Source organism: Felis catus, chromosome C2 (genome assembly GCF_018350175.1).
Source record: "Felis catus isolate Fca126 chromosome C2, F.catus_Fca126_mat1.0, whole genome shotgun sequence".
In the NCBI taxonomy this organism is placed as follows: domain Eukaryota; kingdom Metazoa; phylum Chordata; class Mammalia; order Carnivora; family Felidae; genus Felis; species Felis catus.
Window position 1 is genome coordinate 82,788,465 of NC_058376.1, and position 23,997 is coordinate 82,812,461.

The window sequence follows — 23,997 nt, forward strand, 5'->3', positions numbered from 1 at the left end:
TCTACCCCTCCCCTGCTCACACACACAACTCTTTCTCTCTCTCTCTCAAAATAAATAAATAAACTTAAAAAAAAAAAACATGGGGTCAGCAAAATGCCAACCATGAGTAGACCAGTGGAAACCACATTTGTGTCTAAATCCTGCTTCGGGTTGCCTGAGTTCTTGAGGCTCTGGTCCATCTCAGTGACATTGCCAGGCCCCTCTGTGGAATCCCACAATGCCAGCCAACAGCTATGCCTCCACTCTCCTTCTCCAGGTCTCCTCCTGCTCCCCAAGGCTCAGAGGGAAGCCCCTGGAGTCAGGGCTCCCACTCTCAGACCTTCTCCATGGAGGCGCACTCAGGTCCCTGGCCACAAAGAAACAACTTTTAGCCCTGAGACTGAAAAAAAAAAAAAAAGTTTTAATAAATACAAAAATCTCCAATAATGACTCTGCTCAGCTCAGGGGCAGCAGGAGTGAAGTGGAGGGACCCTTGGTGCTGAGTGAGGATAAATTAAAAATCCCAATAAGCCAGTGACATTATGTACAGAAAGAAAGGGGTTGGGCTTCTAAGGCAGAGGCTGGAGGGTGACTGGGCAGGAGTCAGAATGGCCGTGGCCCTGGCCTGCCCTGGCTGCCCCTTCCCCTTGTGGAATTGTGGTTCCCAGAGGTAGTGGGGGGAGGGAGAAGAGGCAGAAAAGAGCCGAAGGCACTTGATTTCCCACAGGAGGATGCAGGGCCCTTGGCGCCACTCCTTCTCCCAGCCCAGGCCCCGTCCTCCTGGTCATGTGGCCTTCTGGCTGCTCCCTAGGAGCCTTCGGCTTCTTTCTCAGGCTCTGGAACTGTCCTGGTCTCTGGGGCTGCTGGAGACAAAAGGGAATACATTTTGGAGAGAGAGGAAATTGGGCGGCACGGAGGACACAGCGGAGCATCTCTGTTCTAGGCCCAGAAAGGTCAGAACTTTTAAACAAGTCAGCACACACAAGCTGTGTGACTCAGTCACCCGTGAAGCAGATGGCACTGCTCCTGGCAGGCAGCAGTTGCCCCCTTCCCTCCCGGGGTGCCCTACATACAGCCCCCTCACTTACATCGCCGGGGTGAGCAGTGGGAGCAGCAGCGACTCTCCTTCCCTGGACCGCAGGACAGTGGCAGTGAACAGTCATCCCGCTCACAGTGGGGCACCCCTGCCTGGTGCCAGACAGAGTAGATTTTGAGGGTACCCAGAGGCACAAGGGAAGAGCAGCCTCCAGCCTCTTCAGGGAAGCCCACTCCCAGGAGCCTACCCTCCCTGGAAAGGTCTCCCCACTCTAGGCCAGGTCCCCAATGCCCATCTCACACAGAGCCCATTCCCCACTTACTCCACATCTGCAGGTGATACAGCTCATCTCCCCAAAGGGAGGCACCGAGGGGTGCCAGCTCTGGCTCTCTGGGAACCACTGCCCTGCAAAACGGCAGCCCCGGGGCCCATCGGCCTGCATGGGGTCCCCCAATTGGGGGTGGGCCCCTGACCCCACTGTTGGGAGGGAGGAAGAGATCAGCAGATGTGAGCTCTGTAAGGGCCACCCAGGTTTTATTTGTTTTTGAATCTCCAACACCTAGCAGTTTCTGGCACTTAGTAGATGACAAATTTGGATGAGAGGATGGGTGGATGGATGGACGGATGGATGGATTGATGGATGGGAGGGAGGGAGAAAGAAAGGGAGAGAGGGGTAGGAATTGGAACCCATCATAGCCCACTAATAAATACATGCACATTCTTTCCAGTGCGTTTAGAGCCCTAGCTCCGAGGCACAGAGCAGTGCTCAGTAAACGCTGAATTAACTGAGAAGTTCCTTCCACCCACCTTCACTATGCACCCCCTCACCCATGACAAGCCAGTGAAGCACCTCAACTGCCCCAAGAGGCCTCAGTGCCCACCCCCTCACCTGGACACTGTTTGCAGCAGTCAGTGGGGTTGGCACGGACAGGCTGGGCACAGGCCAGCCGAGGACACTGCACCTTCTCACAGTGCACCTCTCCAGTGCCCCCCTGTAGGGATCCATTGAGGAATGGGTGTCAGAAAGGAAGGGGAGCCTCCTGCTTCCTCCCTCTCCTCTCCATCCCTCCAATGTCGTATTTCCATGGCCTTTCACTCAGAAGCCCTGGGCTGGTGCTTTATATACCTGAACTCAAATGCTCACGGTAGCCCTGCAACATAACTGCTATCGTATCTGCTTGCAGGAGTGGAAAGGGAAGTTCAGGGAGGTACAGAAAGTGCCAGGGCTATATGGAGCTGGTCAGCTGGCAGAGCCAGAATTCACACCCACATCAGCCCTTCCCTTTTCCTGCAGGAAGCTGATTCTCAAAGCTCAAAGGACTTTTCAGTGTTTTAATCCTTGAGCCTCCCTCACCAAGGCTGGGCTTTTCCCTCTGGCAGCCCCCTCCCCACCTCTGCAGACCCTGCTGGGTTATGGCACCAGAGAGGATTGGGCAGCCATACCTTGCAGGTGCAGACAGCACACTTAATTAAGCCAAAGGGGGGCACGACAGGGTGCCACCGGGTACCCGCTGCCCGCCAGCTCCGGTCACCATCAAAATAGCAGCCTGGGGGACAGGGAGGAAGGGGGGGGGGACAGTGCCCAGCTGCCGTGAGTATCGAGCTCATTGGCTGGGCCCACAATCAAGGCTGGAGTCTCAGGCCAACCCCATACTAGTGTAACACCAGGACCCATTTGTGGACCAGTGACTCTAATGAAGCCTACCAGGTGTCATTCAGAACCTGTGCCCTTCAGTCTCCCCCCCCCATATATATTCTCACCCTTTTGTGCCCCTCCTGGTCCCACCCAACAGCTCCCCTGGATTCCTCATCCCTGCACACAGACTTCCAGCTCACCCTCTCCAGGGTCTCTGCTCCGTGACAGCCCCGACAGATCTCTGACATCTTGCTTCTCTGTGGAGCCAAAGAAATAGTGAAGGCAGAGGATGGTGGCCCCCCTTCCCTCCCTAGAGGCCTCAGCCCCTACAGTGGACCTTCCACTACCCTCTCCCACTGGGACAGGTCACTCACCGGGGCACACAGGACAGCACTGGTCTGGTGCCTGCACTGGGCTCGGACAGCTGGGCGGCGGGCACACCACGGGGTCACAAATCACTGTGCGTCTCTGCAAAGAGAGGTGGGGTGGTTGGCTGGGACCCTTGCCCCAGAATCCAGACCCCAGTGCACCCTTCCACAGGGGCATCCTACCTGACAGGTGCAAAGCGAGCAGAGCGGGTCGTAGTTAGGCGCCCAGCGAGCCCCATGGGGGCGCTGCTGCCCCTCAAAGAAGCAGGTGTTGGGGTCTCGCGGCCGCCCGGGGCCGCCGGGTTTGGCTGGCGCGGGGGCGTCCTGGCCAAGCACAGCCGGCAGCGCGGGCAGCGCCGCGGCCGCTGAGTCCGGCGCCCACGCTCCTTCGGCCCCCGCCGCCGCCAGGCGCAGGCCGCCCACCTCGCACTGGTTGGCGATGTGCACCTGGGAGGAGAGGCGAGTTGAGGCAGCACCCGGGCTCCCTCCGCGTCTCCACCAGCCTCGGCCAGCCCACCTGCCCGAGACACCTCGACCCCTGAGCACCTCTGCGTCCCAGGAGGATGCTATTAGCACCAGCAGTCACCCCAGCGACCAGAGACAGGGTGGTCTGCTGCCAGCCTCGTCATGTACCTTGGCTGGCTTTATCCTCCCAACCAGCCAGGGAATGTGATACTACCCCCCACCCCCACCCCCCCAGGGCTCAGAGAGAGCAAAGTGACTCAGGCTAGAGCACATAGTGCCGGCTCAACTCTGAAACATCCCCAGCGGCCCACACTGCCTGCCTACCTGCCCCCGGAGCTCCCCGTGGGGGCTACCCTTGGTGGTGATCAGCAGGGAGGCAGTGCCCTGAGCCAGGTGCCGCAGCAGCTCAGGCTCCAGGTCCTTCACCACGCCCTGGGCCTGTAAGAGCCGGGATAAGGGATGGGAACAAGGCCGTCCAGGGCTGCACCTACCCTTCTTAATTCACAGATGAGAAACCGAGACCCAAGGAGGTTAAGTAAAATCTTCAAGGAAGTGAGCCCATTAATGGTGGTGTGGAGCTCAGAAAGCCAGGCCTCTCTGACTCCAAGTCCACCCCATCTGAGGGGTTTTGCTCCACCCCACCCGCTCCTTTGGAGGTTCAGGATGTTACATGCTATCCAAGAGATCCCACCAGAGAAGGACACAGGAAGGAGAATGGATAACAAAAGTCTGAGTCAGATTCATACCCAGGTCTGTCTGACTCCCGAGCCCATGTCAGCTCTGCCATACCAAGCTACCTGCTCTCTGCTTTCCCCGCCACAGGCCCACACAGCCCTTCGTGCTAAAAAGCAGATACTTTCAAAGCTGCCTCCACCATCATGTCCTCACCTCTGGGCCATAGAATCCCTTCAGCAGCCGCCGGGGCCCTGGCATCCCAGGAGGCCCTAGGAGGTGGGCAGTGACTGTGCCCTGTTCTGAGCCACCAAGCCCAGCCAGCAGCACTTCATAGTGCAGGTGACAGTGGGTATCCAGCGAGAGCCAGGCATGTCCTGCTGCCTGGCTCTGCACAGGGGGCAACACCAGGGCTCCTGCCAGGGGCACGGGCAGTGCTGGATCCAGACAGAGGACAGGTGACAGATGAAAAGGTGGCCTGGAGCAGCCCGGTATTCCCCATCTCCCTGGCCTCCCCCAACATGCATTCCACAAATCGGCCGACACCGTCCATAGGCCCAGGGCAGGGTGGAGGGGGAGGCAAGCAGCAAGTTTTAGACCCCTGCACCATGGCAACAGAGAAGGTCTCCCAGCAGGGCCACCCTGTACATCCCCACCTTCTCCAGATGCCAACCTCGAGCTCAGGCACAGGGAAAGACACACCAGGCTCTGGCACCATGCTCACATGCTTGAGTCACAGATCACAGGACACCAAAGGGCAGGCAGATCCCAGGGCACTCACTGTCGTGGCGGGTGCTGTGTCCACTATAGGGCAGGGCAGCCACATGCCCCCTCAGTTCTCCATCTGGGAAGTCCTTGGTGCCCACATTCAGGAACAGCTCATTCTGCAGCAGCATATGAGCCCCTCGGGCACCCAGTCCAGGGCAGACACCCACAGCCTGGGGGACAGGGAAGGATGTCAGACTTAGATGCCCTAGCTACAGTCTGCCAGATTCCAGACGAACCCCTCCTCAGCTTTCACATAAGCCCAAGGTTTCGAATGTCTTCCGTGTTTTCTTACACCCAACACACTTCTACACACGCATAACACTGGATAAGAACCTTGAAAGCCCAGGTTCCAGTCCCTTCTCTGCCATTTCCTACCTATGCAACAATCTTGAGGAGTTATTTAACCTGTCTGATCCTTCGCTTCATTATCTATAAAATGGGAACTGTAAGGGCCAAAAATAATATAAGTAAGGCAACCAGTGCACTATGTAGCATGTAGAAAGGCTCAGTAAGGGGCACCTGGGTGGCTCAGTTGTTTAAGCCTCTGACTCTTGATTTCAGCTCAGGTCATGATCTCATGGTTTATGAGTTTGAGCCCCACATCCAGCCCTGCGACGAGCCCCGTGTCAGGCCCCCACTACAAGCCCCACGTCGGGCCCCACATCAAACCCCACGTCAAGCCCCACACTGGGTTCCATGCCAATGGGATTCTGTCTCCCTCTCTCAGCCCTTCTCCTGTTCTCTCTCTGTCTCTCTCTCCCTCAAAATAAATAAAAAATTTATTGGGGCGCCTGAGTGGCGCAGTCGGTTAAGCGTCCGACTTCAGCCAGGTCACGATCTCGCGGTCTGTGAGTTCGAGCCCCGCGTCAGGCTCTGGGCTGATGGCTCAGAGCCTGGAGCCTGCTTCCGATTCTGTGTCTCCTTCTCTCTCTGCCCCTCCCCCATTCATGCTCTGTCTCTCTCTGTCTCAAAAATAAATAAATGTTAAAAAAAATTTTTTTTAAATAAAAAAAAATAAAAAATGTATCAAAAACTTTTTTAAAAATTTAAAAATGTTAACTATAGGGGAAAAAAAACAAGAAGGATTCAGTAAATGGCAGCCATTGCTATCACATTTATAATTATATGGTCTCCCTGTCCAACTCCTCCTCCCATTTGATGTGAGCTTGCTGAGGACAGGGGCCACACCTGATTTTCTTTGTATTCCAGTCTCTAGCCCGAGGCTCACTAAAAACATGTCCAGTGAGTCAATGTGTCAGTGAGAGAATCTGTTAGTGAGTGAATGATTCTGAACATCTCTGCTCATCCAACCTGGCTTCCCACAGCCCTGCATTGTTAGCTCTGGGGTGTGGGCCCTGTGGCCTGGCTCTGCCTGAAGTACTCACTGTGTGTCCTCCCAGCTGGAGTCCAGCCATGCGGCACAGGACGGTCCGCTGGTTCCTCCGCTGAGGCTTGGTCTCCAGTGTCATGGCCACCACCTCACTGCCTGTACCTACCACTTGTACCTGGTGGGCAGGGTTGGGGAGGGCAAAGTGAAGTGGCAGAGAAGGCCTGGGGCCTGAACCATGAAGGCCAAAGCCCGACCCCGGCCTGCTGCCCTCCCACCTCCTGCAGCCCCTGACTCTTACCTGGTAGATCAGGGAGCCATTTCCTAGTAGTGTAAGGCTGGCTGAGCCGGCTGCACCCGTCTGAACTGGGATCAGGGCATCGGCCCCGCAAAGGACGCTTTGCAGGACTGCAGAGGGGCGAGATAGGTGGAGGCCGGCTTGTCCTACAGCCATTCATACGCCCAGCCCACACGATGCCTCCCATACCCACCCCGGCCACTTGTCTGTGCCTCTTGGTTGTGTGTGCCCGGGGTGCCAGGCCCCACCCTGCCTCACCATCGCAGCTCTGCCTGGCAGCAATGTGTCCACTGATGCGCAGCCCTGGCCCACCTGCCCTCTCCAGGGCCATCGTCAGCTCCCCCTGCACCAGCCAGTCCATCTCCTGGGCTGTCAGGTTGGGCAGCACCTCGGCAAAGCCTGGCTCCTGGAGGGAGAGCAAGGAATGGTGGGGGCAGCAAGAGGCCGGAGCAGGTGGCAGCAAGAGCCAGACCCTCACTCACCTGGACCGAGGCATTGGCGTAGAGCTCTCGCAGCAGCTGCCCCTGATGTAGAATCTGGAGCCGCAAGGGAACCTGGCTTGGCCCTGCAACAGCCATCCGTATGGATGCCTCTGACAGACAGGTGTTCTGCCTCCTCTCCTCACTTGCCCTGCCCCCTCCCACTTACCCCCACTCCTGGGTTCCAGCAGCCCACGGAAGAGCAGCAAAAAATGCAAGGAGTCCTCTGTGTCACTGAGAGTGAGTAGGGTGATGCCCCCTGTGCCAGGCTGTGGGGGCCCTTCCAGAGTCAGAATGGCACTGAAGGTCTCTGGGGGAAGGAAGACCATGAGAGCCCATCAGAAAGTCCCCTCTTCAGCCCACTCCATTCCTGGGGATAGAGAAGACTCAGAACTTCATGTCCAGGGGCCATCTGCTCCCCTCACCTGCAGCCAGGGCCCGGTGCCGGATGAGAGGCCCCCAGACCTCCCCTGAAGGGTTAGTGGGTGTCACAAGTGCCACATGTAGCTGTTCTGCCCTAAGGAGCCGCAGAGACAACCGAGGCACTGCCCGCCACACCCCACAGACCTGGAGCAGAGAGACAAGAAGGTCCTACTCAGACAGTATGTAAGACAGGCCAGCTGAGAGGCCTAGCTCTGGTGAGGAAGGAGTACAAAGGAGCCCCCAAGCCCTCCTAGGAAGCTGAAGAAGGGGCCCTGGAGCCAGAGGCTGGGGTCCAAATCCTGGCTCAACCACTTACTAGCTGTGTGACCTTGAGCAAATCACATTCTGCTACTGAGCCTCAGTTCCCTCATCTGTAAAATGGGCATCATAATGTCAGTGCTTTCCTCTCACTGGGCTGTTATGAGGACCAAAGGAGGCATTGCAGAGCACGCCCTCAGCATAGCGCCCAGACTGGAGAAGCACTCATAAATGGCATCATCTCACCAGGCCATCTTGACTGGGGGCCGCAGGGTGTTCAAACAGGACGCTGCCAGTGGAGTCTGAGAAGCGGATTCGAGTAGGGCGGTCCAGCCTGGGAATGAGGGTCTGGTGAGTATGGGCTCTGAGCCTAGGCCAGGAGCAGCTCCTCCAGCCTCTCCCAACTCTCCTTCCCCAGTCCCCAGCTGGCCCCTCCTCCCACCTTCCCCTTTCTCACTGCCTGTAGGAGATGGAGAAACGCAAGCTAGAGCGCAGCAGAGACACTCGGGCCCGTGCCACGGCCTGCGACCTCGGCCCTGTCAGCAGCGCCACGAAGTCTGTGAGGAAAAGATGTCCCTAGTATCGTCACCCACTGGGGCAGCCCGGCCCCAATCACAACCCCAACTCCTGCCTGGCCCCTACCTACCGGTGTGGCCGTCTCCGCGCGTCCGATCTTCAGAGCCTGGTTCCCCGCGGTCGCTGTAGCTGCGGTGCTCTGGATCCCGCGGATACTCAAAGGCCAGGCCTGTAGGCTGCCTCTCCGGACCGCTGCGCTCTAAGCCGGGAGTGGGAAACACGGGCTTCAGCTGGGCACCGAGAAGGCAGTCGGCGGTTTCATCTGCTCCATCCGCCCCATCCATCCTTGTGGCTCAGGACCAAGTACCACTGCCCTGCCGCCCTCCCCTCACCGCGGAGCGGGCCTTACCCTGGGGACAGGTCTGGCAGCAGTGTCCCGGCAACTGACGCGGCTGCACGCAGGCCAGGGTTGGGCACTCAGGTTTGATGTTCTTGCAGCTGACCCTGCCCGGGCCCCTTGAGCGGCGACCCCACTGAGGCTGCTTGCAGAGAAGATGCAAAAACCAAGTGAGTGCAAGATGCCAATTGGTGAGACACAGGGCGAGCAGGGGAGAGTCAGGACCAGAGCAAGGTCATCCCATGGAGTCAGACCACTCTGCTTCTTACAAGCTGTGTGACCCTAGACAATTTATTTAACCTCTCTGGGACTTAGGGTCCCTATCTGGAAAATGGGGGAAATAATAGTGTGTATCTAGCAGGGTTGTTCTAGGAGTTAAGTGAGAGACAGACGAAACCGTTGGCAAAGAGCCTGACACATAGTGGGTGATCAATAACAGTCAACACCTGAGACTTGAAGGGGGCACTGCCTCCCACCAGGAGAAAAAATATATATACATATATCCCAAATACCTGCAGACTCGCTTCTTTAACCTCAGCGGCTCCGAGTGCACCCCGACATCCCGGGACGCGAGCGCTCCCCCACCCGCAAGGGCCCCCGGCTACGGCCGCTTGGTCCACTCACCGCCTCACAGGCGCACAGCACGCAGCGCATCACCCCGAAGGGCTCCCCCAGGTCCGGGTGCCACGTCTCGTCCAAGGCATAGACCTTCCCGCCGAAGGAGCAGCCTGCGGGGACGGGCTTGGCTGGCGGCCGCTGTCCCGCTCCTGCGGTGTGCCCGCCCCGGGCGCCGCCGGCCGGGCCCTGGGTCCCCCGGCACGACGCGCCTCGCGACCCGCGCCCACCCCTCCAGGCAGCCTGCCGAGCTGAGCCACCTGCGCCCGGCGCCCCCTCCGGGCGGGAGCAGACTTGCCCCGAGCCGGACTCTGCCTGCGCGTCCCTCTAGGCGCCCACCTACCTGCCGCTCCCCGAATGGGCAGCGGCTCCTTCTCGGACCGGATGGGCAGCGCGGGCGGCTCGGGGCCGGCGCCGTGGGCCGGCCGGCAGCCGAGCAGAAGCAGCCCGAGGAGCAGCAGCGGGGCCGGCGGGGCCGGGAGGCTCGGCATGACGCGAACGGGACAGCTGGGGAGGCGGGAGGGAGGAGGGAGCAGGAGAAGGAGGAGGGAGGTGGGAGGAGGGCCGGGCCGGGGGCGGTACGGCGGGAGGGGGCCGGGGCCAGGGCCCGGGCAGTGCGGCGAGGGGCTCGTCGGGCGGCGGGAGTCGGCGCCGGGCCGGGCCGGGCGGGGCGGGAGGAGCGGCCGGGAGGAGCGCGGGCGGGCGGGCGCTGACCCGGGCCGTACGCGCCTCTAGTGCCCTGGGCGCCGGCTCTGGCCCGTTTTATGCCCCGCGCCCGGCGCCCCGGCCGGGGGCCTCCTCCTCAGCAAACGGGGCGGCGGCGGCGGCTCGGCGAGGGGCCGGGCTGAGCCCGGGGGGTCCGGCCCAGCAGCAGCGGCCCGGATCGCGAGTGGGGGAGGGGAGGGAGGGGCTGGGACGGGGCAGGGGAGGAGGGAGGGGCTGCAGGGGAAGGGGGAGCGGAGGGGGTAGGGGGAGGGGAGAGACCAGGGGGCGCGAAGAGGGGAGGAGAGGCGGGTCTGGAGCCCCCCGCTGCCGGAGGCCACAGGGCGGCTGCACCGGGAGGTGCGTGTCCAGCCCGGGACGGGAGCCCCAGGCCAGGGAGGGGCAGAGGCTGGGCCTGAGGCCTGGGCCGGCCACTGGGCTAGTACTCGGTAACTGCCGGAAGGATGAAGACTTGTCTTTTAAGGATGACAACGTGCACCAAAGGCCGGTCAACTGATCTCCCCTACTGTGGGCCCACAGCACCTCTCAAACCCCACACTACCCACACTCTCTGTCTAGCTTGTGTCCCTATCTCTTCTCTGAGGTCTGTCCTCATTCTACTGGTCCCCAGGAAGTCCCATTTCAGAGTCCCATTTCTGTCTGGTGACAGTGTTTCCCTCCCTACGGTAACCTGTCCGGAGGCCCATCTAACCATCCTCATCCCCAGCCTCACATCCTTTCTCACCTTCTTCCTTCACGCAGGGGACCCTCTGCCTCTCCACCCCACCCCCAACCTCCTTTGTCTTGGTTTCCTGGTCTTGACTGCCTCCCTGTCCCCTCCCACACCCATTCACCCACCATCCTCCCAACCATCCCAGCACCCTCCTTCCTAATCTTGGGAGGCATCTCATCTGGCTGAACTGGAGAATTCCGGGATCTAGGCCATCCTCCTTAGCTGACAGCCCCATCCTTGGGAGGAGGAGCAGAAGGGGAAGAACTGAGGTGGGGGTGATGGGAACAAGGTCAGGCCAGGAGGCCCCTGAGGACAGAGACTGTGAGGAGACTGGGATTGAGGGGAAAGCAAAGGAACTAGAGCCAGGGCCAAAGGAAGAGGGGGGCCAGCAGGAGGTATTTGCGGGGGAGGTTCAGCAGCTGTCTTCCCTAAGACAGGGACACATGGGCCTGGTTATTCTTCTTGTCACATATGGAGTGGTAGGAGATGGAAGAGGGAGAAAGACAGGGCAAGTGCAGGAGAGCTTGGGCACAGAGTTAAGTGGCCTTAGCTGTCTGAGCTGCTGGGCCCTGAGCTCAGCCTCACCCCCACCCCCTCCCTACCACCACCACCACAAACAGCCCTCACCGTGCAGTCCTCTCAAATTGTCCAAACGCTTTCCCCACAACACTGACCAATGACAGCGTCATTCTCTAAAATGGGCAATACCCACATTCCCACTGGGAAAGGGGAAATAAGACATGACTCCGAGAGGGTTATAGGAAAGAAAAGCAGAAAAGCAAGAGCCCTAATGGATTTCAACAGCAGGTGAAAAGAAATTTACCCAGTCAAGAACTGAAAAACCCACCAATATACCTAAAACCAGAACCAGACCTTTGTGACTCTTCCCCAGGAACAAAAATGTCCTGCCCGATTCCTCCTAGAAAAAAACCCTGTTCCCCTCTCATCTCCTTCCCCAGCCAGGCCCCAGGTTTCCCATCTCCTAGAAAAAGATGGATCCCTCTGTTCAAATCCTCTGTGTGGTGTGCGTGGGTGGAAGAGCTGGGCTCCGCTGGTGGACCATGGTCCAGGCAGGGGCTCCATGTTCAGTGCGGGTGGGAGGAGAAGGCGTCACTTCCGGGGGCCTTCGCCAGTGTCTGGTAGCTCCCTGCTCTCTGATTGGGCAGAAGTGGCCTGGGCAGGCGTGTGACCCTACTGCTGTGGAGGGGCTGTGCCCCAACACTACATGTCTTCCTACCCATCTGCACCCCAGAGGGCTGCCTGCTGTGCACCTGGGTCCTGGAGCCCTTCTCCACCCGGTGAGTGGCAAGCAGGTTTTGGAGTTAAGTGAGGGTAGGAAGGACAGGAAAGAGAAATTGGGCTTTCAGCTGGGGGAGGGGCAGGCAAACTGGAACCTACAGGCACTGACCTTTGTAGAGAAGAGTGTAGCCTTCCCAGAATGGGAGGAGCAGGACAGAGCAGGGGTAGGGGGTGGGGTGCTGGGTTCTGAGGGACTGATCTCAGACTTGGAGGAATATAGCAGTCCTGGCGGGTCCTAAGGAAAGGGGACATGTGCTCAGGGAGAAAATAAGAAAGGTGGCACATTTAGGGCTTAGGACACATAGCATCAAGCTGGACACAGATCCAATCCCCATTCTTACCCAGCCATTCCTAGTTAGCTTAAGGTTCTGAATTGTGGGACCGGAGAAGCTGGGACGAAGGAGAGGGTAATGGGAGGAGGGCTCATGCATGTTGACAGACCTACAGGAAATCCCAATATTGAATCAGGTGCAGGCCTCTTTGCACTACTCGTCAAAGAAGGAGGAGGCCATGTGGGGGGTCCTGCAAAGGAACTGGAAGGGTTCTGCAAAGGGGGCAGGGAGGAAGATATGGGCTATGAGATGGATACGGTGGGTGTCCAAGGTGAGGTAAGCCGTGTAAGGTGGGTACCTCACTCAGCAGGTGCCCATTCCTGGGCATCTTGCCTCAGGTGGCAAGTCCCAAGACTGTTAGCCCATCTCTTCACCTTGGATAACCCAGTATTTCAGAACTGGGAGTGTAAAGAAAAACTCCAAGAGGCTTATGGGTGGGGGTAAATGGAAAGAGAATGATAGGTTCATTGCTCCCATACCGCCTTTTCATAATCTTGTAATCACCAACCCCTAGTAGTCCAGTTTTGTTTTTGCCCAACTCGCCTCCTCAGCCCCACTCCCCAAGCCACCCCTCAACACATTGCACGTGTTTACTAGCTCCTCACCTTGACCCTGTATCCAGCTTTCCAACCTCTTCTCCAGGGCTTATGCCACAATACTTCTGTTCCCTTTCCCCGTCCTAGATTGTCTCCAACCAAACAACCAAGGTTGCTCAGAATTTGAGGCCAGTTAAGATGTGTGTGTGTGTGTGTGTGTGTGTGTGTGTGTGTGTGTGTGTGTGTGTGTATACAGATTCTGTCCTGCTCTCAGCAGGGGGCTGGTGCCCCACAGCAGATTCACCAAGGAGCCTGACAAAAAGGAGACGCAATATGCTGCACTCACACGGAAACCTGGGAGCAGTCAGAGCTCTAGCAGTTCTAGGCTGGTCGGCGGCTCACACCCTCCCAGCAGCTGTTCCCCCCAGCCAGGCAGTCTTTTCCTTGACACCTGATTAAATGTTCATTATTCCTGTCACTTGCAGGATAGATTCCAGACCCTCTTCCTCAGCCCACCTGTGCCCCACAGTGCAAGAAGTGCAAGAGCCCAAGCCGCCTCCATGGCCCCAGGAAGGATTCAGGGGAGAGGCCCCATCCAGGGAGCCACTCCAACCAGACAGCGTGGCCAGAATGGAGCTGACTGGTAAGAACACACTGGAGGGACCTAGGGCCAAATCAGAACATGGTTAGACAGGAAAGACAAAGGAGATGTGCTGCAGGGGTGGAGGGCTGAGGGAACCCAATCTCCTGGGAATAAGGCTTCTGAAAGGCAAATTCCCTGGATTTCAAGTCTTCTTAAATGGGAATTTCTGGACCACCACCTGACAGTGATTTCTTCTTTTTCAACCTCACTTCTCATCTAAGAACTGCTCCTCGTGGTCATGCTTCTCCTAACTGCAAGACTGAATCTATGCCTTCCGGCTCCTCCAGCCTGTGACCCCCGTCTCCTAAATAAACTGCTTCGTGATTCCCATGTCCTTCACAGCAAATTGGTGAGAATCTCCCAGCACTCACCCCTCTACCCATTAACTGGTTAGACGCCCTTACTCCCATCACTTCCTCTCACTCCATGATCCAAGCACTGTTGTCCCCATATTGTCTTTGGTGAGATCACCGCCTCCCAATCACCACTCCTTGACAAGGATTACGATTTGCAATCTAGCCCATTTTAAAAGCTCTAGCCTGGATATATATTGCTCATGGAAGTCTATCTTGGTCACGGGGGTCACCATACCCCCCCCTTTATCTGAGCTCCCTTCTCCACCTCTCCACCACCCATCTTTTTCAATAGAGCCAGTGCCCAGACGTTAACCCTTTGTCCACACCTGTCCTGCTGCCTGCTGTGGACTTTAGCCTGGGAGAATGGAAAACCCAGAAGGTAAGAAAGTCATTCCTTCCTTTAGTTTCCCTAAATCCTGTCTTCATCAGTTTTGTACTGCTTCCCATGGATTCTTTAAAATTCTTGAGCCCCCTAAGAATATCTCACTTTCAGCTTGGCCACCCTAACCTAATCTACATTCCACTATGATGTTGGTCCTCTGGACAAGGTGACTTACAGTCCTAGTATGTTAAAATAGATTCAAAGCTGAACACCAAGGAAAGCTGGATAAAAGTCGCTTATGGCCATGCCTTTGACCTAGTCCCGTGCAACCTTCTTAAGTTAGCATGAAGAAGGAAGACTGATCTGTCATCCTCAGATGACACAAAACTGGGAAGCACCGCTAAAATAACAAAAGGCAGAATCAAGATTCAACTTGCTGAAAGGCTAGGTCAAAAACAAGGTAAAATTTAACAGAGATATATATAAAACTGTACATTTACTCAAAGTAATTAAATAAAGTTCTATTCCAGCTTCCAGGCCACGATGCCCCCACTTCCTTTATATAAACTTCCAGCCCTAGAACTTACTATGAAAAAGATCTGGGAGGACGGAGTTGACCTCAAACAGCAGCTATTTTAAAAGCTAGTGATTCTAGCTGGTTTTAGATGTCTAGCATCCGCATTGTGGAAATACTCCTAAAAAACAGTAAATGGATTGCACTTAACGGTACTGGACTGAGTACCAGACATCCTCCTCAAGATAAATGCTAATTTATTCAGAGGGACCATATTAAACTAGCATGTGTCCAGAAGGAAGAAGCAACCTGAACAGTGAGAAGCTAGAAAACAGGTTATGTGAGGAATGGCTTAAAAAAGGCCGGTGGGGGGGGGGGGGGTGCTGTCTGAGTAGTTTGGAGGAAAGTGGTAGTCTTGTGGTATGGCTGGAAGTACTTTAGTCTGAGGCTCAGGAAACCTGGGAGGGAGCACGCCTTTTAAGATCAAGCTCTTCTATCCTCAAGATCCCCAGAATGCCCTCTCTTCCCTCAGGTCTTCCAGGGGGCCTGGGCCAGGGATGAAGGGTGGTCCGTAGGGATCCCTTGCAGTTCTGTGTCTGCCATTTATCAGTAAGCCCCCTTCCTTCATTTTCATGATCTCTGTGATGGCCTTATCTCTACATTAAGTTTTAAAAAACCATATGACCCTAAGATTTTGTAGCAGAAAGAGTGAACTGGCAACACTAGAACCCAGAGGTAAAAGCTGCAACAGCTCAGATTTCAGCATATAAGGGGAAAAAAGAACTTTTCTGACTGAAATTAAGTGTGAGACCAGGCTGGGTTACTGGACACCGGAGTTACTCAAGTAGAGGCCGATGACCAATTGTCGGGAGACTCTGAAGGAATTCCTGTGCTGGGTGGGACTTTGGTCCTGTCCAATTCTCAGCTCCTATGATTCATCCCCCTGGCTACTCCTCGGGCTCCCAACCCACTACTAGCATGCCCTTTGAAGTGGGCCCTTCTCCCTTCCATCTCTTTTGCAGGAGCAGACCAAGGCACAGGACGTTCTGGGAGCCGCGACCCTTCTGCTGGAGGGAGTAATGGCAGCACGGGGACAACTGGGACCCACCTGCCTCTCATCCCTCCTGGGACAGCTTTCTGGACAGGTCCGCCTCCTCCTTGGGGCCCTGCAGGGCCTCCTAGGAACCCAGGTAAGTAAATCCTGAGTCAAGGGGACTACAGAGACTGTCCTTTGCTGACTTAGCCCCCTTGGAAGACCTGAGGGAAGAAAGGAGAATTCTGGGAATCTTGAGGGTAGCAGAGCTGACCTACTAAGGAGTGCTTTCCCCAAGCCATAAAGTCCGGGTGCTGGCACCTTATCTTTCCCTATAGACACGAGAGAGACATGATATCTGGCCCAGATCTCTGGCCTCAGGCCCATCCTCTGCCCACAGCTTCCTCCACAGGGCAGGACCACAGCTCACAAGGATCCCAATGCCATATTCCTGAGCTTCCAACAACTGCTCCGAGGAAAGGTGCGCTTCCTGCTGATTGTAGTAGGGCCCACTCTCTGTGCCAAGCAGGCCCTGCCCACTACAGCTGGCCCAAGCAATACCTCTGTAGTCCTCACACTACACAAGCTCCCAAACAGGACTTCTGGATTTTTGGAGACAGACTCCCGTGTCGCAGCCAGAACTACTGGCTTTGGACTTCTGAAGAGGCTGCAGGGATTCAGAGCCAAGATTCCTGGTCGGCTGAACCAAACCTCCAGGTACCTAGACCAAATCCCTGGACACGTGAACAGGACACACGGACCCTTGACTGGAACTCATGGACTCTTTCCTGGACCCTCACCCAGGGCTCTAGGAGCCCTTCCAGGAACTTCAGACATGAGCTCCCTGCCACCCGACCTCTGGCCTGGATATTCTCCTTCCCCAACCCATCCTCCTACTGGGCAATACACACTCTTCTCTCCTTCACCCACCTCACCCACTCCCCCGATCCAGCTCCAGCCTCCACTTCCTGACCCCTCTGTCACACCCAACTCTGCCAGTCCTCTTCTAATTGCACCCCACCCTCACTTCCAGAATCTGTCTCAGGAGGAGTAAGGTACTAGGGCCCTGCCAGCTTCAGCACTGTCTCCCATGTAAAGTTCCCTTAACCGGAGGGGAGGCCCTGGGAATCAAGTTATACCAGATTTCCTGCTTTCACCTGAAACCCAAAGCCCTGCTAAAGCGGGATACACAGGACAGAAAAGGGGATCATTTTTCACTGTATAATGTAAAACTTCAGAAGCTATTTTTTTAAGCTATCAATAATATTCACTAGAGCATCTAGTTATCTTTGGTCTATTTTCCGCACAAATTTACAGCTTGCTAATTCTCTACGTGCTCTTTTTCATACGGTAATTATGCAAAAGGCTGGTCTGGCCTGGCTTCTGAACAGAGGTAGAGACTAACCTTATGTCAGAAAAGAGAGAAAAAAGAGCTTTGATTTTTTTTCCTCAGAACTAAGGTTAGTGTCTTTCTCCCCTTTACTATCATTCTCAATAGGGCTCTGATCTCCTTTTCTTAGGAGATCCGTACTCTTGAAAAATGAATGAGAAGTTGTCTCTCAGAAAGGCCGTCTCTACATAATCAACAAAACTGAGCCTATATAAATAAAGAATAAATAAGAACACCCAAAAGCTAACAGAAAAGCAAAGGAAAGAGATGTTCTTCTCAGGGGGCAATAGATCTCCCCCTTCCCTCCCCTCCCAAAAAGTTAACAGGAAGCCTTGGAGAGCCTCACACCCCAGGTAAGGCTGTGCAGACAGTTCAGTCAAGACAAAACCTGGATGCGACAGCTGAGCAAACAGCGAGAGCTTCAGCAGCTCAGCAGGAAGCTTTGCCAGGCACGGGTTCCTGCCTCCCTCCTGTGGAGGTCAGGGGGAAGTGCAGGAAGTGGCAAGAGTCAGTCTCCTAGGGCTCACACAGCAGGAGGGACAAGTACAAGTTGAAGGCTCATTTCCCAATCCCAGAAGCACACAGTATCTAAGAAGCTGCCCTATATGACCACCATGAACTCTGCTAAGGATTCTCTAGAGAAGCCAGGCTTATGGGGCCTTGCAAATAAATGCCGCTGTGGTGCCTCTGAAGAGGTTTATTATTGCCCAAAACAAAAACTCCATTGCACAGGTCAACACTACCTCCAGAGGCTCCTGTAGGAAAACTAATAGCAGCTTTTTCCTCTTCCCTCCCCGCAACTCCCCAAAGGAAAGACGACCATGTAGGTAAAACAGCCAGGAATCCAGAGTTCCAAACACTGCCAGATACCCCAGGATCACTAGAGGTATTCCAAAATAGAAGAAATGAAAGCCAGCATGCCGGGAACCTTACGTATGTTACCTTTTATAGCGCTCACACAACTCTATCACCTTGGGATTATCATCTCTACTTTGCAGACAATGAAACTGAGGCTCAGAGAAGCCAGGCATTTTCTCAATGCTTACATAGCCCTGTGAGCAAGAAAAGAAGAAACCCTAGGCTGACCAGAGCCCATATGGTCCCCAGTGTGGTGTACTGTCCAACAGATCATTCAGTGATTCTATATATCAGGAAAGATTTCCAAGTCTTGGGGGAGTAAACAGACCAACAATTAAAAAGTTCTGAGTAGAAAACCAAAAGCTCTTGGAGGGGGGGATGAACTTAGACATCTCCAGGTGTCCTTCTCTCCCATCATGGATAGAACAGTTGCCATGGAGAAGGAATCAACAAATGCACAAAGCTCAAAAGTGTACGCATCTCAGATGGTGTCAGTTTTTGCATGGGAGAAAACAGTTCATCCACACTACAAATTCCAGCATGCAGTCAAGGGAATGGTTAAGTAGAAATTGTAATTTACTGAAATACTAACCTGGATTAAATGTAATGATCAAAATGAAGAACCTTCTGGTACATGAAAGAGTCAGCACCCAGAACAAGATATGCCGAAGGGACCAAAGACAAAGGCTTAATAAGGGTTCTCAGCACAGTCAGATGAGAGACAAGGTTGGCAAAACTGCAAGAAGTATATAGCCAGTAAGTTCCAGGCATCCAGTATCGGCATTGGACTTACTTCAGGGCAAATGCCAAATAACCCCTGGGCTTCTCCAATGTGAACTAATCTGTCCATATTGAGAATCTACCCTTCCCAAATCATCGTCAGACTTATTCCATCCCTTCTTCCCTTTACACAAAAAGCAAAAAACTGTGACAACCAGAACACTCTTCTCTCTATTCAACTGCATGCCAGTTCTCTCTTCTGCTACCCAGGATAGCCAGGATAGTCTGCTATGCTACCCCACAAACTATTACTGGTAATTAAGTTTTCCCACTCTAACCTAAATCCAGCCTTCTCCAAAACCCCAAATCTGACTCCACGTAAAAAAGTTCTACGAGTCCATGAAAATTCATTCCAACCCCCATTGCACCTTCTGTCCATCCCCCCCCCCCCACAGTAAAGCAAAACACCTTTTCCTCCCCCCTGCAGAGGCCATCCATTTTCAACCCATTTCCCTAAATACTATTTCTAACACCTCATGTAAAGACCTGAAAATGATAGGGAAGGAAATACCCCAGGCATCCCAGCAGGGGGACCAGCTCCCATGGCAAAACCAGGAGATCAAAAGAGAAAACTGCTTAATACACACTCACAATCTTTCTGGATTGTTACCCTGAATCTCCTAGGGGAAATAAGAGTCCAGAGACTTTCTCAGAGACCTCAAATGCCAGGCTGAAAAGCCAGCTCATATTCTGGAGTGCTTCTACAAGCATCACCATTTCCTCCATTTTGTTTTTGCCCAGTTTTAAGTTAGGGACTGCAGTCAGGCTGCTCCATTGTCCTAGAACTGGACTGCCAGCCTCATTGGTATTGCTGCCTTGTCCACTTCACTGGTCTGTGCAGCAGCTGCCTGTTCAGTGGTACTGGTGAGAACCCCCACCACTCACCCTCCCTCCCTGCACTGCAGTAATGCAATGTAGAGCAGACACCTAGCTCCTCCACCTGTTCCTATAACCACCAAATCTGTTCTTCCTATTCTCTTCATAGTCATGTCCCATGCCTGTATCTAAAAGCTTCCACCCAAAGCTTCCACAAAAATGATGGACATTTCCAGGATATGCAAGTGACTCATTTAAATCAACGTGATCTGACTTCCTAAGAGACTTAAAGTGTTGGAAGGACACAAGCAGGGCTCCTTGCCCATTCAAAATTCTATGCCAAATGGGTGGTATCTTCCGGTGCTGGGGTGCCCTCAGGAGCCAAAAGCACAACACTCTCCCAGACAGAAAATCACTTTGGAGGATAAATGTTGGGGTAGTTACCCAGAAGGCTGAGATAACCCTAAACCCAGATACCAAAAGGCTGGGATAGATCCTACATTGACATGTGATCATCTGGCTGTGGGCCAGAAATATACCACACCACAGGCAAAGTAGAAAAAATGATTTTAGGGTAAATGCAAAAGACTTTTTTTTTAAGGGCGGGGCAGAAACGGATCTGAAAAAGTAAAGTTTAATTTAAAAATCATATACACACAAAACAACTTCTCATCCATTTTAAGCTCTCCCATTGGGTCTTTCACAGGCAAGTTTCCCATGGAGTCCAGACCACCTAAAGATGCACCCACAGTGGGCAGACAGACAGCCCCTCCTGAACAGGTGGTCAACAGTTACCGCTCCTCAGGCTTGAATGAATGAATGTCCAAGCCCTAAGTGACTAAGCAGCAAGTTTGGCTTCCTGGGTGCTTCAGAAGGCCAGTTTCTTCATCAGCAGATAAACTCTGGAGTCCACTTCAAATCCGTGCAGGTTGTTGGCATCACCCTGCAGCCTCATGAGCAGGCCCCCATACGACACGTAGGCAGAGCTGAAATGGAAGGCCCCAGTCCCATGAGTCTAAGCTCTGGAGCGGCTACCCAGTGGCTCCCCATCCCAGCTTAAGAAAGAGAGGCACCCTTCTAGCGTCTGGTCATTAGGAACCAAAATTCAGACAAAGACGAATGCACAGATATGTGCATGGCAGTATTCCGGATATCAAACAAAGGTGGAAAATGCTACATGCCCAGAGTAATGGAAATGATCAAATGAACTAAGATAGATCCATTTACTGGAATGTTATGCTGCTATTAAAATGTTTAGGAAAAGCCTTAAACTGACATAGGGAAACCCATTTTACATAACTTGAAGCAAAAAGAGCAGAAGAAGGGGCGCCTGAATGGCTCAGTCGGTTAAGCATCCAACTCTTGGTCTCAGCTCAGGTCATGATCTCACGGTTCATGAGGTGGAGATGCACCTTGGGCTCTGCACTGATGGCACAGAGCCTGCTTGGGATTCTGTTTCTCCCCCCCCCTCTCTCTCTCTCTCTCTCTCTCTCTGCCCCTTCCCCGCTTGCACTCTCTCTCTCAAAACTAAATAAATACTTAAAAAAAAAGAGAACAAACAATATGATCTCAAAGAAAAAAAAGTACACAGGAAAAAATCTAGAATACTCAAAAATGTTTATGTAAAAGATTCCCTTTGGGTATGGAATTATAGGTGATTTTTTTTTTTTTTTTTTTTTTTTGCTTCCTCACATTACTTCTCTGCTTTTCAAATTTCTTACCAAGAGCACATATTGTTTTAATAAGATTTTAAAGAACAGCTAAAATAGTTGGGCAGGGAAACCAAAGAACTAGGGATTGGATTGCAGAGTAGCAAAACACACACACAAATAAACAAAACCAAAAAAGTCTAGCAGTTTAATCACTTAATGCTGCATTTAGTTCCTGGGGAAGCAACCTGCCTTTGCACTTCACATAGCAAGATCATCGGCTTCTCACTTGGACTCCTGGGCCCTGAGGTCCTGACAAAGGGCCAAGTGAGCAGCCTACATTTCAGACTGGAAACTGTTCCCAGAACAGTCCCCTCTGGGTCCTGCCTAGGTCTGAGGTGCCTGGGGAGAGACACAGGAAACATGAGCACGGCCCAGATTTTCAGAGCATGGCCCAAGGCAGGGGGACAAGGGTCTCACAAGACCATGGAACTTACAGACGCGTTGCTGCCTCAGTAGAAGTTTCGTCTCCCTCAATCCTGTATACTTTCCCATACATTACATACTCAAATTGGTCAGCCCTGTGAAACAACAATAGCAAGGTTATTCTTAAAAAAGTAGTTAACATTAATGAGAGGCCCTTTAATAATGGTAACTGATAACTAAGTGTCAACATTATGAAAACGGACGTCTTCCAGATACAATGCCATTTAGTCCTCACAGCAACCCAATGAGCAAAGCAGGACCATCCATACTTTACTGGTGAGGAAACTGAGGCTGAAAGAGGTTAGGTTGTTCAACAAATAAGTGGTAGGGCTGAGATTTGAACTCCGTGGAATTCTAAAGCCTTTCCATCACACCAAACTCTCTCCCAAGATGCAAGGTTCACACAGTTTAGGTCACTCAGTGGTCATTTCCTTAGCCATCAATAAACTACAACCCACAAGCACGTAATTACTGCTTGGATAAACACCTGGCTGTTCAAATTCTTAAGTGCAGCAATTTCCTTAAGGTTACTCAGATTCTGCTGATAATCATTTATTCCACAAATTAAATAAGGGTCTTTTCATACTACTTATCTACTTAATCTTCAGGCGTATTTCAAGTGCTCCCTTCTTCACTTCCTCACCTGGAAGGCCTATCATCTGTGGGGTTGTATTCACCATCATCCAGGGTACCATCTTCATATAAGGTACTGGCTATGACCAACCGGAACTTGTCACCTGAAAATAATGGCAATACCTGGGAGTGAAGAACGGCTAAAATGTCAAAAAGCCTCCTGCTATTGTCTGTGTTCAATACTTACCCAAGTCTACAGGGTAAATCTGAATGTTTACATCTAAGATTAGGTCCATCTTGAAAGATTCACTCTCACAATGTAGTCGAGACACTGGAGGGAAGCAGAGAAAAGAGTGGCATAGGTAATTGCCAGGCTCCAGCAAACGCTACAGACCCTGCTTTGGGGGATTATATGTAATTGAACACTCAGTCTAACCCGGTCTGCATCCACTAGCCTCTCATCTGCTCTCAGAGAAATGCAGAACCAGACATGTCAGAAAGAAAGGGAATAAAACTATGGCAAGTGGACAGAATCCCAGAAAAAAACAAAGGTCCTCTGGCAATAAATAATATCCAGGTTCTAGGCCTGCCTGGGTGATTAAGAAACAACCTTGACTTTGGGCAAGTTATTCGTTCATCCAAAGGTTTGTCTTTCGGTGCTGGCTGCTGTGCTGAGTGGATTATCGGGACTTGTAAGAACTGGTGTTTGTCTCGAAGAACATCTCAGTCTCCAAGCAAAGGAAGAGACATCAAGGAGGAACACTTCAATAATTGTTGATCAGTAACAGAATAAAGACGTGTGTAGCAATCAGTCAATTCTGACTAAGGGAGGACGTCACAAAGAACTAAAAATTCTTAGGACACTACAAGAATACAAGCTCTGAAGTCTGATTACTCACAATGTAGCCTTGGGTAGGTTACTTAACTTCTAGGAGCAAACTGGGTAAGTCACCACCTACCTCATGGAGGCTCTTGAAAGGAATAGGTAGGACAAAATGTGTCTAAGGTGCTCGATACAGCGCCTAGCTCAGAGTGGGGAGCGATTAGAAAGGTGCCCAGGAGTTTATCAGCACCATGAGAAAAAGCCAGCCAGGCACAGGGCACAGCATATGTGAAGCCAGGCAGAGTTCCGAGTCTCCGTTGTCCATCTATAAAATGTTTCCCGAGGGAGAGTCCTCTATCAGGAACTGCCGGTAGGGGCAGGCCACGTGGGTGGGGTGGACAAGGGGCCCAGGGGCGTGTCCCCGAGGAGGTTAGCCCCTTCCCCTAAACCGCCCCTACGTACACCTCACTTACCTCGGTCAAACTTCTTGCCCTCCGGGTCAATGTCTTTCACATCAAAAATATCCTCAAACAGGATGCCCGCCATGGTGAAACAGCCACGAGAGTAGCAGAGTGGCTGAGACCGCTACCACGACTAAGGGTACGCGCTTCCCCTCGCGTGGAGGGAGGGTAAAAGCACCTACAGAGTGGCAGCAAGTGACTAGAATAACGCATGCGCGCCGACAAGGAGTAACGCCACCACTTCCGCTGCCTGGCTCTCGGGGCTTCCTAACTTCCGCCCCGAATGATTGCTTCCGAGAGTCCTCAGGATTTAGGGCGGGCCTCAGGGCCATATAACTCCGCCCCAGGGCGGGGACACGACTAGTCCCACCTCCGGCTGTGGTGGCGCGGTTTCTCGCTCCCTAATGAGGCTCTACTGCGCCCTCTTGAGAGTCCGGGTTGGGAAGACCAGAAT

At 53.4% G+C, this 23,997-nt stretch overlaps 3 protein-coding genes across 12 annotated transcripts; 1 reads left to right on the top strand and 2 right to left on the bottom strand.

The window, feature by feature from the left end:
• Positions 1–382: 382 nt before the first annotated feature.
• Positions 383–9,813, bottom strand: CHRD (chordin). Of its 5 annotated transcripts, none has more exons than XM_023260333.2 (23): positions 9,581–9,810; positions 9,247–9,350; positions 8,635–8,767; positions 8,356–8,484; positions 8,167–8,266; positions 7,956–8,043; positions 7,454–7,595; positions 7,198–7,338; positions 7,032–7,114; positions 6,808–6,955; positions 6,553–6,659; positions 6,310–6,429; positions 4,938–5,094; positions 4,373–4,593; positions 3,809–3,922; positions 3,203–3,466; positions 3,026–3,119; positions 2,852–2,908; positions 2,459–2,562; positions 1,905–2,007; positions 1,338–1,492; positions 1,068–1,167; positions 383–839 (listed from the first exon to the last, which is right to left on the bottom strand). In XM_023260333.2, the coding sequence occupies exons 1-23, from the start codon at positions 9,726–9,728 to the stop codon at positions 787–789; spliced, it is 2,865 nt and encodes a 954-aa protein (XP_023116101.2). In that variant the 5' UTR covers positions 9,729–9,810; the 3' UTR covers positions 383–786. The 5 variants fall into 5 exon arrangements, 3 of the variants coding, with proteins under 3 accessions (XP_023116101.2, XP_023116099.2, XP_023116100.2); XM_023260331.2 differs by having other exon boundaries at positions 383–842; positions 9,581–9,805; XM_023260332.2 differs by having other exon boundaries at positions 383–842; positions 8,635–8,764; positions 9,581–9,804.
• A 393-nt stretch (positions 9,814–10,206) lies between these two features.
• THPO (thrombopoietin) lies at positions 10,207–16,997 on the top strand. Of its 4 annotated transcripts, none has more exons than XM_019839213.3 (6): positions 10,207–13,482; positions 13,704–13,831; positions 14,131–14,217; positions 15,697–15,864; positions 16,108–16,188; positions 16,305–16,989. In XM_019839213.3, the coding sequence occupies exons 1-6, from the start codon at positions 13,299–13,301 to the stop codon at positions 16,677–16,679; spliced, it is 1,023 nt and encodes a 340-aa protein (XP_019694772.2). In that variant the 5' UTR covers positions 10,207–13,298; the 3' UTR covers positions 16,680–16,989.
• A 3,169-nt stretch (positions 16,998–20,166) lies between these two features.
• Positions 20,167–23,778, bottom strand: POLR2H (RNA polymerase II, I and III subunit H). 3 transcript variants are annotated; one of them, XM_003991839.6, is made up of 5 exons: positions 23,556–23,778; positions 22,507–22,590; positions 22,330–22,423; positions 21,698–21,781; positions 20,167–20,537 (listed from the first exon to the last, which is right to left on the bottom strand). In XM_003991839.6, exons 1-5 carry the CDS (start codon positions 23,626–23,628, stop codon positions 20,420–20,422), a joined length of 453 nt encoding a protein of 150 aa, XP_003991888.1. In that variant the 5' UTR covers positions 23,629–23,778; the 3' UTR covers positions 20,167–20,419. The 3 variants fall into 3 exon arrangements, with proteins under 3 accessions (XP_003991888.1, XP_006936276.1, XP_044893129.1); XM_006936214.5 differs by lacking the exon at positions 23,556–23,778 and adding an exon at positions 22,870–23,066; XM_045037194.1 differs by lacking the exon at positions 21,698–21,781.
• Between the last annotated feature and the right edge of the window lie 219 nt (positions 23,779–23,997).

Coding starts and splice junctions, on each gene's coding strand:
- THPO (XM_019839212.3), top strand. CDS start 13,299: ATGTTCATTATTCCTGTCACTTGCAGGATAGATTCCAGACCCTCTTCC. Junction 13,832..14,130: donor ATGTCCTTCACAGCAAATTG/GTGAGAATCTCC, acceptor CTTTTTCAATAG/AGCCAGTGCCCAGACGTTAA. Junction 14,218..15,696: donor GAGAATGGAAAACCCAGAAG/GTAAGAAAGTCA, acceptor TCTCTTTTGCAG/GAGCAGACCAAGGCACAGGA.
- CHRD (XM_023260331.2), bottom strand. CDS start 9,728: ATGCCGAGCCTCCCGGCCCCGCCGGCCCCGCTGCTGCTCCTCGGGCTG. Junction 8,485..8,634: donor CTGCCAGACCTGTCCCCAGG/GTAAGGCCCGCT, acceptor CTCCCGGCTTAG/AGCGCAGCGGTCCGGAGAGG. Junction 8,044..8,166: donor TTCTCCATCTCCTACAGGCA/GTGAGAAAGGGG, acceptor CCTCATTCCCAG/GCTGGACCGCCCTACTCGAA.
- POLR2H (XM_003991839.6), bottom strand. CDS start 23,628: ATGGCGGGCATCCTGTTTGAGGATATTTTTGATGTGAAAGACATTGAC. Junction 21,782..22,329: donor ACAGATGATAGGCCTTCCAG/GTGAGGAAGTGA, acceptor GTTGTTTCACAG/GGCTGACCAATTTGAGTATG. Junction 20,538..21,697: donor ACTGAGGCAGCAACGCGTCT/GTAAGTTCCATG, acceptor CTTCCATTTCAG/CTCTGCCTACGTGTCGTATG.